The sequence below is a fragment of the Prionailurus bengalensis genome, chromosome F2 (assembly GCF_016509475.1).
Source record: "Prionailurus bengalensis isolate Pbe53 chromosome F2, Fcat_Pben_1.1_paternal_pri, whole genome shotgun sequence".
Taxonomy (NCBI): Eukaryota; Metazoa; Chordata; class Mammalia; order Carnivora; family Felidae; genus Prionailurus; species Prionailurus bengalensis.
The window spans coordinates 41,123,709-41,140,758 of record NC_057353.1 but is presented as its reverse complement, the minus strand read 5'-3'; the positions used below and the strand labels follow the sequence as shown (position 1 = coordinate 41,140,758).

The following is a 17,050-nucleotide window of genomic DNA, read 5'->3' as shown; positions in this document are numbered from 1 at the left end:
TCAAAAGCTTTAAAATTGTGCATATTTTGTGGTGCGGCAATACCACTTTTAGGAATTTATTATAAAGAAATAATCATACATGTGCTTAAAGATTTAGCTGTAAGGGTAGAAAATTCTGAAACTAAAGGAAACAAACTAATTGGAAACAGACATTTCTAAAGGTAGGAAAATGGTTGAAGCAGAGTCTGCATGTTGTTTACACAATGTATTTCATTGAATCTAAAATAATACCAATTGTAAGGTGCATCGTTAGTTTATGAACCACTAAGGAAAACATGCTAATAAATATAGTTTAAGAAGTCATTGATGGTGGCTCAGTCGGTTAAGTTCTGATTTTGGCTCAGGTCATGATCTCAGTTTGAGCCCTGCATCGGGCTCTCTGCTGTCAGCACAGAGCCCACTTAGGATCCTCTGTCTCCATCTCTCTCTGCCCCTTCCCCACTCTGTCTCTTCCTTTCTCTCAAAAGAAGTATTAAAGGGCGCCTGGGTGGCGCAGTCGGTTAAGCGTCCGACTTCAGCCAGGTCACGATCTCGCGGTCCGTGAGTTCGAGCCCCGCGTCGGGCTCTGGGCTGATGGCTCAGAGCCTGGAGCCTGTTTCCGATTCTGTGTCTCCCTCTCTCTCTGCCCCTCCCCCGTTCATGCTCTGTCTCTCTCTGTCCCAAAAATAAATAAACATTGAAAAAAAAAATTAAATAAAAAAAAAGAAGTATTAAAGACAAATTTAAAAAAGCATCCTATATGAGAGAAGTTAAAGTATAAAAAAATATGCCTCAGAATTAATAAAATGATAATTAGTAAATATTTATTGAACATTTCCCATGAACCAGGAATGATACACAATAATAGCTTATGAATATATTTATTAGCATGGAAAATGTTAATCATATATTATTTAAAAATAAAATCACATTCATTTATTTACCCAACACCTACATGTTAAACATCTAAAGTGGGCCAAATGTAGTGTTAAATACTAGGGAATACAGTGAAAAGCCAAACTGAATGGCGCCTTGTTCCCATGAAGCTTCAACTGTAAAGATCCTGTTTTTGTTACAAATAAAAGTAAAATGTTAAATACATTTATATGTTAATATAAAGGAAAAAGACTTGGAAGATATACATAAAAGTGTTGACAGTAGTGGTTGTTTCTGATTGATTAAACTTGGTTTCAGTTTTAGTTTTGCATAACTATTTTCTGACTTTTCTTCAGTGAACCTATTTCTTTTGTAATAAAAATTGAAAATAGTTTTAAAATGTGAGGGGAATTTTTTATGATTTATACAGAAATGAATATATACATATGGGATATTATTTTAAGCTTCACTGTGAAGTTATGTATGCTCAAAAAAGAATTTAAGCTTATATTTCAATCATACTGTGTTTTGACTTAAAAAAGTACGGTGGTAAAAACTTTGACACAAACAAAAAGAAGCAAACAAATTGGAAGCAAACATTTCTAATGAACAATGTTGTAATGATTTTGAAAGAATTAGCTGTGCTTTGTGCCAGTAATTTCTTGTAGGTTTAATTTTAGGGTCAATAACTTGTCAAAATATTTGCTTCCAAGAATTTGCTGAGTTAGTTCTTTGTTGATGATTTTAAGACTATGTACCATGACAGTCTTCACATAAAAGCTTACTTTTAGAATAATTTAATTTGTAGATTGTTGATTGCTGATGGCTCTCAACGGTGCTAATAGCCAAACAAAGATTAGGAGACTGGCTTAATTTAGTTAAATGGTTACGCTGAACATTTAAATAGATGATGGGTCACTGGGTGGCTCAGTTGGTTAAGCCTGACTTGGGCTCAGGTCATGATCTTTTTTGGGTTCAAGCCCTGCATCGGGCTCTGTGCTGACAGCTCAGAGCCTGGAGTCTGCTTCCCATTCCGTGTCTCCCACCTTCTCTCTCTCTCTGCCCCTCCCCTGCTTGTGCTCTGTCTCTCTCTTTCAAAAATAAATAAATAAACATTTAAAATTAAAAAAAAAATGACCAAAGAGAATATGATTGGTTTTTCTATCCCAAACTCAAACTGAATTTATTCTGTTAGAAAAAAAATCTGAAGGGATGTAATTAGTAAATGGTTTATTGATATAAAATGTTTAACGTTCCTGTTAATTGCAATAATTCTTTGTTTATAATACTTTTAAGTCTGTGATTTTTCCATAGGAAGAAAAGGAGTTAGGAGAGAAAAGAGCAGCTGAACTTACTTGCCTCACTGGACTCTTTATCCTTAGAAGAACCCAAGAAGTCATAAATAAGTATCTTCCACCTAAAATAGAGAATGTAGTCTTTTGCCGACCAGGAGCACTACAGATTGAGCTTTATCGAAAGCTGTTGAATTCTCAGGCTGTCAGATTCTGCCTTCAAGGGTTGTTAGGAAATAGTCCTCATCTAATATGTATAGGAGCTCTCAAAAAGCTGTGCAATCACCCCTGCCTTTTGTTCAACTCTATAAAGGTAAGTAGTATCTGAGACCGTGTCAGAGATGTGAGCTAAGGGTTCTGTGTCATGTGAGTCTAAGAGGACAAATTGGGCCAACCCCAGGGGTTGCATTTGTGGGTTTTCGAGAAGCTCTCTAGCCTCTCCTATATGTTTCATCTGTACGGCTTATCTAGCTTCTGTTTGTTCAGAACATGTCCATACATATAGGACTGAACAAGGGGTGAAATGGATGTGAGGCACTGCCTTCTAGAGTTTGCCCCATGCCCTTTGGTATCTTGTCTAACTAATACTTTGCTGTGGTCCTCCTTCCTATTTTATATATATGTAGCCAATCAGTTTTGTTTGGTGCAAACAAATAGAAAATTTATCATTGAAAATAATTTAATTTTTTCCCATTATAAAAGTAATATATGATACATATTGTATGAAATTTATAAAACTCAGAAAACCAGAAAAAAATTAAAGTAATATGATTAGACTGTGAATTGGTGTAACTGAAAGATAGTTGGCAATGTGTACCAAAGCTTTAAAACTGTATGTATTTTGTGGCCTAGCAATACTTTTAGGAATTTATTACAAAGAAATAAAGCTCTCTAGCCAGAAAAAAAACCCATATTTCGATATTAATAATCTTAGCCAAAACTTATTAAGCATATAAATGTACCCAACACTAAATGTTTTTCTAGCATTATTTTGTTTATTCTTTACAAAATTGTGGAATAAGTATTGTTATTACCGTCCCCACTTTTTTTTTTTTTTGTGAGGAAACAGGGATTCAAAGATACGTATATATAATCTAGTTCTAGAGAAACTTAATTTTAATGATGTTATGCTTATTATTTTAAAATCTACTTTTTTTCCACTAAATAAATTGAGAGCATTTTCCCAATTAGATACCTTCTCCAAGTATGATTTTTAATGACTATATAGTTGAACTAACCATTTGGATATTTAATAAACATAAGGCAGTTTAGAGTATAGTGAGAGTTTTCTGTTTTGGAGTTAGAACTGGGTATCAGTTCCTATTCTACCGCTTACCAGTTCTTTAAGGGCAAATTTTTATTAAAAATTAAAAAATTTTTTTTTTTTATTTTTCATGAGCTGGGGAGGGGAAGAGAGGGAGACAGAGAATCTGAAGCAGGCTTTGTGCTGTCAGTGTAAAGCTGGATGTGGGCCTCAAAGCCATGAACTGTGAGATCATGACCTGAGCCGAAGTCAGATGCTTAACTGACTGAGCCACCCAGGTGCCCCTTTAAGGGCAAATTTAACCATGGTCAAGTTCCATCTGCGGGCCTTTATTTTTCTTATTTCCAAAGAAGAGACAATAATAACTTTCTATGAACATACTATTTCATCAAGTTCCTGTGGCAACTTGATGAAATAGCATGGAAACAACCTAGCAGAATGCCTGACCATAGAAATTACACAATAACTATGAAAACTCTATTATCCCCAGCTCATTCTTAACACTGTTTTAGAACAGTTTTTATTCTTTTATTTTTTTCTTTAAACAGTAAAATCATAATTTACAAACAAACGAAAGAAAACCCATGGATGCTGCATCACGCTTGAGGTCATTAGTTATATACTTGGAAAATGGAGTGTTCTACCAGAATTCTTCAAGTTTATCCTTCAATGAGTTATATTTACATAGTTTATCATAGGAGAAGTCAGCTTTCTGTAACTCTGCAGTAAGCAGGATTATAACAATTTATTAATCAACTTTTTAAGAAACAGATTTTATATACAGTGATAAAAATTAAACCCTTTGGGCATGATGCCCAGCAAAAATAGAAGCCAAAAATTCTTCCTTAAAAGGTAGACTTTATCATAGCCCAGAATGCACCAGTTAACTAGTAATAGGCACAGGATACCACAAGCTTCAAAGAGGGTGCATAACTTACAATCTGAGTCTTGTTTGGTAAAGCCTTTCCTCTAACATCATAGCAAATGAGGATCAATAGAAAGTGGCTGAAATGAGCCTTCCACATGTATAAACAACCTTTAAGCAGAGTTTTTTTTATAAAGGTATTCCTGTTGAAACTAGGTTTTTTTCCCAAGTTCAGTCAAGGTGATGGGTTTCTTTTCAGGAAATGTGAATGGAATATAACCAAAAGAAGTGTAACTGATAACCAAAGGCTATAGAGAGTCAGAAGAGTGAATGCCATGATTGGCTGATATGAGAAGTCTAACTGGTAAACTCCCCTGTGATGGAGGTGATTTATCAGGCTGTCACAGAATGAAGATATCTATTAGTTGATTCTTAATTAGGGGTATTATGCATTATAATCTGGAAAGCTTTTTTTTTTTTTTTTTTTTCAACGTTTATTTATTTTTGGGACAGAGAGAGACAGAGCATGAACGGGGGAGGGTCAGAGAGAGAGGGAGACACAGAATCGGAAACAGGCTCCAGGCTCCGAGCCATCAGCCCAGAGCCCGACGTGGGGCTCGAACTCACGGACCGCAAGATCGTGACCTGGCTGAAGTCGGATGCCTAACCGACTGCGCCACCCAGGCGCCCCTAATCTGGAAAGCTTTTAAAACTCCATTTGTCCAGACCTCAACACCTATGGACTGATTCAGAAACTCTGAGAGTAGAACCCAAGTATGAGGATTTGGAAAAAGCGACTCCCCAAGTGATTCTGATTACATGTTCCTGGCTAAGAACTTGTGCCATAAGATCACCATTTCCCTTGTATTTTTATTTAATATTCACCAGACAATTTTACGCTAATGATTTGGCTTCCCTTGTGGTTTCATGTGACAGAATGTGTAGGCCACTTGGTTTAAATAGGCAAGTCTCCTTTGAAGGTCAATAAATTTATATTCTGACTTTGTTTCTTAATTTGATTAGTATGACTCATTTGCCTAGAGCTTAAACTTACTTAGTTTCTGAACGTGAAAAGCTGTGGACTAGATCCTGCGTCTGTGGTCTTTTGATGACCTCTCCAAGGTATAGGCATCTTAGCAGACCTAAGCTGAAGCAGCCAGCAACCATCTCTTTCCCCTTGTATATTCCAGTGATATTAGTATCTTAGGTTTCCAGGTACTTTTAATCAAGCAACTTTACCCAACTATTATTATATTTTGGAAATAAGCCAAATGTACTTTGTGCCTAGCATCTTACACTACAGGATTCACTGCCTTTAAGTGTTTCTGGAATTATTAAAGAGGGAACACAACACCCATGAAAACATAGGGAAATATAATAAAGTATATAGTTAACTTCTCAATTAAGTAAGGTCAAAGCTGAACTGTATTTTGCAACCATAAAGGTTAAGACTCAGTGCCCCCTTTGCCACCCAAAAAAGAGCTATAAATAATCAAATGGAATTTACATTGGGTCCTTAAGTATCTATAGGATTGGGATAATTGGACAGAAAAATGAGGAAGCATTCCAGGCAGGTGGAGTAGACTGAACAAAGTTTTAAAAACAGTGATAAATCTGGTAAATGTGGAACAAAGTGAGGAGACCAGCCAGTCTCAGAAATTTAACCTAAAAAGTGCTGTAGTTATTAATAAGTATATTTTTAGTTAAGTATTCACATGTCATCTAGGCACTTTTGGAAAAAGAATTTCAAAGGTGCTGATAATCACTTTGGACTAAAAGTGTTCTAAAAACCATTGGTAATGTAAACAAAAATATAAGTAAGAATAAATTTCTGTTAACTTATGGCAGAATTATTCCTTCTTGTGGAAGAAATAGCTACGAGAAATTGCTCATAAGAGTGAGTAAACTCTTATGCTTGATTCTGAGTATAACCTGGGAGGTGCTGTGTGAAGCCCACAAATCAGGAAAGAGAAGTAATAGCAGAGGGAAGGAAAGAAGAGAAGAAAGGATGTATCAGTGATGAGAGATCTTAGGGTTTTGGAGAGAACAGTTGTATCACTGTACTGTAGTTTCCTCTCTTATTTCTCTGCTGTCCCTCCTCCCCTTCCCAAGGAACATGTGGGCAGTGATGCTGCCCTTGTAGGGTGAAGATTGCTTGCACTAGGAGACTGCATCGAATGGCTCTGTAATGAACTCAGTAGGATGCATGTTACCTTTTTCAAAAATGATCACATCGTAACCTGTGAAGATTTACATAATAGTTAACTTGGTCTTTTCAGGTGGCTATTAATCTTCACTTTCCCCCCCATAATTTTAGCATTTCTTTCCCTCCCAGTTAACAAAATAAACATGAGCCAGTTAACAATCATCCTTTTGAATAGGGAAAAGAATGTAGCTCAACGTGGGATGAAAATGAAGAAAGGAGTCTATATGAAGGCTTGGTAAATGTGTTCCCTGCTGATTACAACCCTCTCGTGTTTACCGAGGAAGAGTCAGGAAAACTCCAAGTGCTGTTGAAGCTCTTAGCCGTTATCCGTGAACTTCGTCCCACTGAAAAGTAAGAGATCAATTTAATAAACTTGCTTGTAAGTGCTCGTGGAATTTTGGTTTAGACTATAGCCTTACTTCCTCTTCTCCCTCCTTCTTTGGGATCATGGTCTTTATTTAAGAAAAACTGTATCTAAAGGTAGATACATATGTTTACAAAAACCTGGAGACATCTTTTGATATCTAACACCTACTAATTTATTCCTCTATCTCTTTCAGAATCCTTTCTTCTCTGTCGCTCAAATGTTGATACTTTAATTTTTAAGTTTATTTATTTATTTTGATGGAGACAGAGGGAGTACGAGTGGGGGAGAGGCAGAGAAAGAGGGAGAATCTCAAGCAAGCTCCACCCTGTCAGCTCAGAGCCCTTGTGTGGCTCGAAATCACAAAATTGAGACAATGACCTGAGCTAAAATCACGAGTTGGACACACAACCAACTGAGCCACTCAGACACCCCAAATGTCAATACTTCTTGGGGTTTCTCCGTAGCCTTCTTCTTACTCTAAACAGCCTTCCTTGGTTTCCTCTACTCTCCATTGTTGCAACTCTCACTCATACAGTCTTGATTCCAAGTTTCTATCTCTGGTCCATCTCTGCCTTCTCATTCCCACATCCTTATTTCTTACTGTTTAATGGGCATCTAAATCTCTCTTGATGTCATGTAAGACTTTAAGGTACAGATATCCCCAACAGCTTTATCCTTTAACCTGATCCTTTTTCATCATTCCTTGGCTTGATGAATGGCACCATGATTCATGCAGAAAATCTAGTCATTCTAGACTCACTTTTCTTCTTCACTCACCCAACATTGTCAGTAACTAAATTCTAGATTGTTATCTCTTAATCTTGGAATATACCTCCTTTCTGGTACCAAGATTTTTGTTTTGACTCTTGTAATTAATGATTTGGGTTATGATGGTCTCTCTCTCTCTTTTTTTTAAAAAAAAAAATTTTTTTTTTTAACATTTATTTATTTTTGAGACAAGGAGAGACAGAGCATGAACAGGGGAGGGTCAGAGAGAGGGAGACACAGAATATGAAGCAGGCTCCAGGCTCTGAGCTGTCAGCACAGAGCCCGACGCAGGGCTAGAACTCACGGACCGCAAGATCATGACCTGTGCCAAAGTCGACCACCTAACCGACTGAGCCACCCAGGTGCCCCAATGATGGTCTCTTATAAACTACTTCCCTCTTTCAACCTCATCACATATCAACATTGCCCTAAATTATATTTCTAAACTACAAATGTGAACATATCACTGTCTTCCGTAAAAGTCCTTCAAAGACTCCTAATTGTCTTCCAGGAATTTCTAAACTCTATGTAGCACATTGGGCAAGGCTCTTCATGACTGGCTAATGCCTCCTTTTCCAGCCTCATTTGCCACCACTTCTTCACACTTAACATGTGGTTCAGTCATACCAAACATCTACCAGACCTGCCATTTGCTCTGCTTCTCACCCTCTGCTTTTACATGTTACAAGCTCTCATGCCTCCGCTGCCTTCACTTCTCATTCATCTGACCAGCTTTTTCTCTTCATTAAGACTCAGCTCCATTGCTTTCTCCTCTTGGAAGCCCCCAGCCTCAGATTGAGTTAGATGTCCCTCTTCTGTACTCCCTTTGTGTCCTGTACCTACCTCTCCTGGAGCTCTTCTCACATCATATTAGTTCTCATTTTAGTTCTCTTATATATCAGTATTTGTAATACAGGGACTGTGTCTTAATAATTATCTTTGTCTCAAACTGTGTTTGTGAATTAAGGCAAAAATACATAGAAAAGATTGCAAAATAGTAATTACTTTTAATTGTCAAGGGATCTGGCATAACCTCTTTGGAGCATTTATAATATCTTTTGACTTGTGCATATTTTTAGGTTTATTTTTCATAACAATGAAGGAATTAAAATAAGGAAACTTTCTATAAAGTATTTAATACAGTTTGATTAAAATGTTTTATAATATTTCATATGTACAAAAGAACATGTATAATATAGATGTGCAGATTGTGATCTAGTTCTTATGAGTATAAACTTTTAACTCAGACTTAACTATTTGCTTTTTTTGTTGTTGTGTTACTGGATCCATTTTTTTTCTCTTCTCTGAGGAGGAAAGGATTGGTAGTTGTTATTGGACAAGGAATAGTGAATGAATTGTTTTAGAGGAAATGAGAAAAGAAAGATAGAAACTATGTATGGAAATTTATCCTTGAAATGCTGTAGGGGATTTTGTACATCTTGTGGTGGGAAGAAAGGAATGATGAGGAAGGTAGAGTTGGAGGTAGAGTTGGGATAGGGTCATTTTGACTGCCTGAGGGTCTCTAAGAAAACTATACCCTACCTATTCTCTGAGAGAAGCAGCAGCACTTCTGCCAGTGGCATAGGCTGGTGTTCGGTTGCTTTCCATTATCTGAAAAGATTCTACTCCCCTCAGCCCCTACCTCGGCCTTTTTAAAATTGTGGTAAGGGGTGCCTGGATGGCTCAGTTTGTTAAGCGTCCTACTCTTGATCTCAGCTCAGGTCATGATCTCATGGTTTCTGAGAGAGCCTGCTTGGGATTCTCTCTTTCCCTCTCCTCTGCTCCTCCCCCGCTCACACTCATGTTCTCACTCTCGAAATAAATAAATAAACATTTAAATAAATTGTGGTAAGGCTCGCCTGGGTGGCTTAGTCGGTTAAGTATCTGGCTTCAGCTCAGGTCATGATCTTCTGGTCCATGAGTTTGAGCCCCATGTTGGGCTCTGTGCTGTCATAACAGCTCAGAGCCTGGAGCCTGCTTCAGATTCTGTGTCTCCCTCTCTCTCTGCCCCTTCCCCACTCATGCTCTCTCTCTCTCAGAACATTAAAAAAATTTTTTTTAATAAAAAAATTGTGGTAAAATACACATAACATAAATTTGCCATCTTAACTATTTTTAAAATATTTTTTATGTTTGTTTATTTGTTTTGAGAGTGAGAGAGAGAGAACACAAGCAGGGGAGGGACAGAGAGAGATAAAAGAGAGAGAGAGAGAATCCCAAGCAGGCACCATGCTGTCCGCGCAGAGCCCAACATGGGGCTTGATCCCATGACCTGAGCCAAAATCAAGAGTCAGATGTTTAACCCACTGAGCCACCCAAGCGCCCCTCATCTTAACTGTTTCTAAGTGTATTGTTCAGTAGTGGTAGGTTCATTCACATTATTGTGCAGCCAATCTCCAGAACTCTTTTCATCTTGCAAAACTGAGACTGTACCCAGTATATAACAACTCCCCAGGCTTGCCTCCCCCTCGGCTCCTGGGAACTACCCTTCTACTTTCTGTCTCTGTGAATTTGACTACTCTAGGTACCTCATAAAAGTGAAATCATATAGTATATTGTCTTTTTGTGACTTGCTTATTTTACTTAGCTTAATGTTCTCAAGCTTCGTCTGTGTTGTAGCATGTGTTAGAATTTCTTTTTAAGGCTGAATAATATTCCATTGTATGTATTTTCCACATTTGTTTATCCATTCATCTGTTGACGATCACTTAAGTAGCTTCCACCTTTTGGTTATTGTGAATAATGCTGCTATGAACATGGGTGTACAAATATTCCTTCAATACCCTGCCTTCAGTTCTTTTGGATATATACCCAGAAGTGAAATTGTTGGCTCATTTGGGAATTCTTTTAAAAATTTTTTGAGGAATCACCATACTGTTTGTCTTTTCTTTTTTAAAGTTTATTTATTTTGAGAGAGAGAGAGAAAGAGAGAGAGTGTAAGCAGGGGAGAGGCAGAGAAAGAGGGAGACAGAGAATCCCAAGCAGGCTCTGCACTGTTAGCATGGAGCCCAGTGCGGGGCTCGAATTCACAAACTGTGAGATCATGACCTGAGCTGAGATCAAGAGTTGGAGGCTTAACCGACTGAGCCACCCAGGTGCCCCCACACTGCTTTTCATAACATCTACACCATTTTACATTCCCACCAACAGTGCACAAGATTTCTTTTTTTTTTTTTTAATTTTTTTTTTACACCCACTTTCTATTTTTTTAATTTTTTGAATATTTAAACAGATTGTGTAATAATACATTTCAAACAATATGTTTAGTTTATCACAGAATTAAGGTGTAACACCAACAGGGCCCTTAGACTCACATTTCTTCTTCTTTTTTTTTTTTTTCAGTATATGAAATTTATTGTCAAATTGGTTTCCAAACAACACCCAGTGCTCATCCCAAAAGGTGCCCTCCTCAATACCCATCACCTACTCTCCCCTCCCTCCCACCCCCCCATCAACCCTCAGTTGTTCTCAGTTTTTAACAGTCTCCTATGCTTTGGCTCTCTCCCACTCTAACCTCTTTTTTTTTTTTTCCTTCCCCTCCCCCATGGGTTTCTGTTAAGTTTCTCAGGATCCACATAAGAGTGAAACCATATGGTATCTGTCTTTCTCTGTATGGCTTATTTCACTTAGCATCACACTCTCCAGTTCCATCCACGTTGCTACAAAAGGCCATATTTCATTCTTTCTCATTGCCACGTAATATTCCATTGTGTATATAAACCACAATTTCTTTATCCATTCATCACTTGATGGACATTTAGGCTCTTTTTTTTTTTTAATTTTTTAACATTTATTTATTTTTGAGACAGAGAGAGACAGAGCATAAATGGGGGAGGGGCAGAGACAGGGAGACACAGAATCCGAAACAGCCTCCAGACTCCGAGCTGTCAGCACAAAGCCCGACGCGGGGCTCGAACTCACGGACTGCGAGATCATGACCTGAGCCGAAGTCGGACGCTCAACTGACCAAGCCACCCAGGCGCCCCTAGATTTCTAATTTATCCAACATTCTCACCAACAGTGTTATTTTCTGTTTTTTGATAATAGCCATGCTATTGGATGTGTAATGATATCTCATTGTGGTTTTGATTTGCATTTCCCTAATGATTAGTGATGTTGGGTACCTTTTCATATACTCGCTGGCCGTTTCTATGTTTTCACTGGAGAAATGTTTATTCAAGTCCTTTGCCATTTTCTAATTGGGTTGTTTTTTAGGTGTTGAGTGATGGCTTAATATATATATTTTTTTTAATAAAAAACTGAGTGTAGAGGCCAGGCTTTCCAAGGCTGGGCTGCCTGTGCACAAACCTTTAAAAAGTTGTAGTGTTTGGTTCCGGGAGTAGTATTACTGTCTTCACTGTGACTACTGTGTTACCATTGACTTGAACCAGATAGTTATATTTTAGGTCTTCTGGGAAGACATCTTCTAGCACATATGGTGTTTTTGAGTAGGTTAAGATGTGTTAGAACGGGGTGGAGGCATATCTGAGAACTCTTGTCCACCGGGTGACCCTTTTGTGGAATTTAAAAAAAAGAAGCTTCAAAATTTAAAAACATTTATTTTCCCTCCTGGTTGTTGCATTCATGCACTAGGCTTCATGGCTTGGTGAGCAGACTTTATGCCGCATTCCAGCCCCGGTGCTTCTCTTTGTTGGAGACTCTCCTGCTGGGTTCAGCTTGCATTGTACTATAGACCTGATGCCTTGCCTACACATTTCAGTTGCTTTAGGGGACAGTCTAGTGAACATAAAAATAATAGCCTGTTTCCAAGTGGTATGTACTTGTGTGTGGGGGGGAGCTGCTCGAGACCTCTAAAAGAGGCTTGTCTGAGAGTCCTAAGACAGTCACCTATCCCATCAATCTGCACCTAGCCTTGTAAGGATTTGTTGGGGGAAAATATTAAGCCAGAGTTTTTTTTTCCTTCTAGTGAAGTTAGATCAGAAAAAACTATGTTTAGATAATATTATTCATCCCTATAAGGTTGCTAGGTGAACTGGGGGAGACCTCCAGGCCCTCCATCCAGCCTGTCCCAAAACATCACTGCAGTCTCTCAGTCTTGTCACAAGAAAAGAATTCAAGGACAGACCAGACAGAGTGGTTAAGTTGTGCTAGTGAAGAGTTTACTCAAGTGAGAGTACACTCTGGAGAGCAGGTGAACTCAAGGGAGAAGTTTGGGTCTCTCTCTTCTATTGACTGTTGTTAACTGAGGGGTGGGCTATTGATTGTTTGGGGAGAGGATTTCTTTGGGAGGAGGATTTTGCGTCTTTTCCCCCTTACTTGGTCAGGGTCTCTGACCTTCTTTGTTTTGGGCCTGTCTGGTTTGATCTGGCTTTTTGTGGCTTTGTTTGTGGAATACTGCTGGGACAGGTTGCTAACTTCCCTGGTAACTGGCCTTGACTCCCCCTTTGCTGGCTTCCAGGCATCCTGTTAAAGCCTAACTGCCTACTCTAACAATAATAGATGAGAAAGAGGAAGGAAAAATGATTGAAATAGTAGTATAGGGATTATGGTAGATTGCAAAAATGGTCTAAGTTCTTCTCCATGTATCCATGTTCCTTTGCTAGGTAATTGTGAGTGATTTCCCACTCTGACTCTGAGCTGAGCCACATGACTTGCATTGGACCATGCAGTGTTGGCAAATATGGCACAAAAAAGAGACTTGCAAAGATCTTGTGCATTGGGGCTTTTCCTCCCTTGGGTTCCTGGAACCCTTCTGTCACCGTGTGAATAAACCTTGGGTAGCCTGATGAGTAGGTCAGCTAGTCCCCAGTTGACCTGGCAGCTGACTGCAGATGCTTGAGTTTGCCCAGCCACGACCAGCAGAGGAATCTTCTAGCTGAGCCCAGCCTAAATTGCCAATCTACTGTTAAAAAACAAAATTCAACCAAGTAAATTTGAAGATCTAATTGGCTTTATTAAACAATTCCTGAATCAGGCAGCATCCCATCTAGCAAGTAACTACAGAGGAGCTCTCCTGAGCTAAACTAACAAAAATGTTTTCAAGGCCGAGTGTTGGGGGGTGGGGAGAAAGGAATTTATTAGCAAGGAATGCATTGTTTAAGCAGGGTTGCCCTCCTAAGGGGAGCTGAAGGGGTCTATCAGTACATTTCCTGATATTGATCAGGAAATTCCATGTTGACTGGTTAAAGGTTACATTCCTTGGGGACTGAAATTGCAGTTAGGTTAGTTACCAAGTCTTGTTTACTGACTTGGGGTCTTGACCTAAGTGATGCCATTTTGGGTCTGTGGTTTTCTTTTTCTTTTTCTTCTTCTTTTTTTTTTTTTTTTTTAACGTTTATTTATTTTTGAGACAGAGAGAGACAGAGCATCAACGGGGGAGGGTGAGAGAGAGGGAGACACAGAATCTGAGCTGTCAGCACAGAGCCCTACGTGGGGCTTGAACTCACGGACAGCGAGATCATGACCTGAGCCGAAGTTGGAGGCTTAACCGACTGAGCCACCCAGGCGCCCTTGTGGTTTTCTTTTTAATACTACAGTTTGTAAGCTAAGTAGAAAATAAATGGTTGTTGTTTTAAGCCACTGAATTTTGGGATGGTTTGTTATGTAACAAAAAGTAACTGGTACAAGAAATACAAATATATTGTTGGATTATCTTTCCTTCTTAGCATAGATATTTAAAATTATAACTGTTAAAATTTGCTTTATTGTTTTTAGATTTCCAGTGCTAATAATGTAAATATATAGGAAAGATTCTTTACCTTATTTTCATTTTTTGCTTTAGCTATTGTAAAAAATACTGTTTTTACTTTTTATATTATTTTATTGTTTTAAAATTTTTATTTTTCAAGGTGTTAAAAAGCTCATTGTAAAGCAACAGCCCCCATTTCCTCTCTGCCTTTGCATCCTGTTTCTCAGTGCAATCCCCAGCTCCCCTAGTGTATTGCCAGATCATGTGCTGTCACTGCTATCTTGTTATATCCACATTTTCATCTCCAGAATTTCTCTCTGGATTTATTTATTTATATTATTATTATTATTATTATTATTATTATTATTATTATTATTAAAAATCTTTTAAAATATTTATTTAATTTTGAGAGAGACAGAGTGTGAGCAGGGGAGGGGAAGAGAGAGACAGAGACAGAGAATCTGAAGCAGGCTCCAGGCTCTGAGCTGTCAGCACAGAGCCCAACGTGAGGCTTGAACCCACAAACCGTGAGATCATGACCTGAGCTGAAGTTGGACTCATAACTGACTGAGCCACCCAGGTATCCCTGATGTTTCTTATTTGAGGATATTAATTATGTTCTTAAAATTGTTTCCTGTTTCCTCCATTGCTCTGTTTCATACAGGTTTCTTTTTTTGTTGTTTATTCATTTTAGTTTCTATTTTTCATGTTGGAACCTTACCTCAAATAGTTGGTGATCCATTCATATTTATGATTGATGTAGTAAAACGTTAATTGAACACTCCATGTGCCCGGGTAGGGCTGGTAGACTGGTGGACCTCATTGGGTAATTAGACAGTGAGCTGGCTTTTTTATTTGGGGCCTCCTTATCTGTGGACCTTTTCTTCAGGGTCATTTAAATCATTCCAGAGGTGAATCTTCCAATACTATCTTTTTGAGGTGGGATGTGAGAAGAAGGCCTGGCTACTGGTGTTCTGGGAGTTGGCAGTAAAAGGGAACTGGGATCGTACATCCAGTATACAGACTTTCATTTTGATTTCTCACTATAACCTTGCCTTCTAGAGTCCCTTGGTCTCAGTTTTCTTTGCGTTACTTTCTCCAAAATAGAAACATTCTAGCTGAGAAAGAATAGTCATGGGAATAGAGTTTGGATTCTGTTTACCACTGCTCTTATAATAGCTGCAGTCTAAACACCTTCCTTCTGAGGTATGTTAAGATTCCCTGATGTGAATAAATTTGTGCTTGTTTCTTATTAGAATCTACCTCCTTGGGCACTTAGGTTTTACAGTGTCTGTACTCCTCAGCAGGTCACCATTCCATTATTCTCTGTTTTCACACATAACTATCTCCTTGCTTTATCAAAGATAGAGTTATTTCTGTTTCTTGTTCTGATGTTTTTAGGGTGGCTTCAGAGAGGTGAAGAAAGCAGAAAGCAGTATCTTAATACTGGACATCTCTTAGATATTGATTTAAAAATTGAATTTAAGGGATGCCTGGGTGACTCAGTTGGTTAAGTGTCCGACTTTGGCTCAGGTCATGATCTCACAATTCATGAGTTTGAGCCCTGTGTTGGGCTCTGTGCTGACAGCTTGGAACCTGGAGCCTGCTTTGGATTTTGTGTGTCCCTTTCTCTCTGCCCCTCCTCTGCTTTCACTCTGTCTCTGTCTCTGTTTCTCTCTCTCAAAAATAAACATAAAAAAAACCTAAAAATTGAATTTTAAGGAGAACCTGTGATTTAATTGTACAAGGTCATTGCTGCATGTTCTATAAATATCACTGATAGTATCACTGTAGTATTTCCTTTCAATTAAAAAAACCTAATACTGCTTTAAAATTATATATAAAGACTCTTTCTTTTTGATTGGCAGGGTGGTGTTGGTGTCCAACTACACACAAACCTTGAATATTCTACAAGAAGTATGCAGGCGTCATGGATATGCTTTTACAAGACTTGATGGACAAACACCAGTCTCTCAAAGACAGCAAATTGTTGATGGCTTTAATAGTAAATACTCTTCTGATTTTATTTTTTTGTTAAGTTCAAAAGCTGGTGGTGTGGGACTTAACCTTATTGGAGGATCTCACTTAATTCTGTATGATATTGATTGGAATCCAGCCACTGATATCCAGGTATGACTATTTATGAATTAAATAAACATTATGGGGTGGCTTGGTGGCTCAGTTGGTTAAGCATCTGACTCTTGATTTTGGCTCAGGTCATGATCTCATGGTTTGTGAGTTCCAGCCCCGTGTTGGGCTCTGCGCTGACAGCAAGGAGCCTGCTTGGGATCTTGGGATTCTCTCTCTTTCCGCCCCTCTTGTGTGCATGCACATACTCTTTCTTTCTCTCTAAACAAACAAATGAATAGACATTAAAAAAAAAAAAAACATTATAGAATGCATACTGGGGATCTAAAGCCTGCCAGGGATATGAAGATGAAGAGGATATAGAATTGCTGCATATTGAGCCCTTACTTTCAATTAGGCACTCTGCTAGGTGCTTTACATCTGTTTAATGTTCACAATAATCCTGCAAATGTGGATATTATCAGCCTGTTTTACAGATAAAGATATGGAAGCTTATTCTGGGCCACATAGCTTAGAAGAGGCAGAGCCAGGATTCAGACCTAAACCTGTATTTCTCTGTTCTCTACTCTACTGCACAGTTGGGTCTTCAGGATGCTCATGACCATCAGGGAAAGAAAATAAAGTGTTATAGATGCTCTGATCAGTGTTTGTGCAGGGTGTAGGAAAGATATTAAGTTAACTGATTTAGGAAAATAT

General features: G+C 38.4%; 1 protein-coding gene across 1 annotated transcript in view; it reads left to right on the top strand.

Moving 5' to 3' along the window:
* RAD54B (RAD54 homolog B) overlaps positions 1 to 17,050 on the top strand; it is a 97,013-nt gene that overhangs the window by 72,451 nt on the left and 7,512 nt on the right. The window contains exons 10-12 of the mRNA XM_043601387.1: positions 2,170 to 2,460; positions 6,658 to 6,833; positions 16,135 to 16,396. Coding sequence (XP_043457322.1) covers positions 2,170 to 2,460; positions 6,658 to 6,833; positions 16,135 to 16,396 — 729 coding nt within the window. The remainder of the gene's footprint in view (positions 1 to 2,169; positions 2,461 to 6,657; positions 6,834 to 16,134; positions 16,397 to 17,050) is intronic.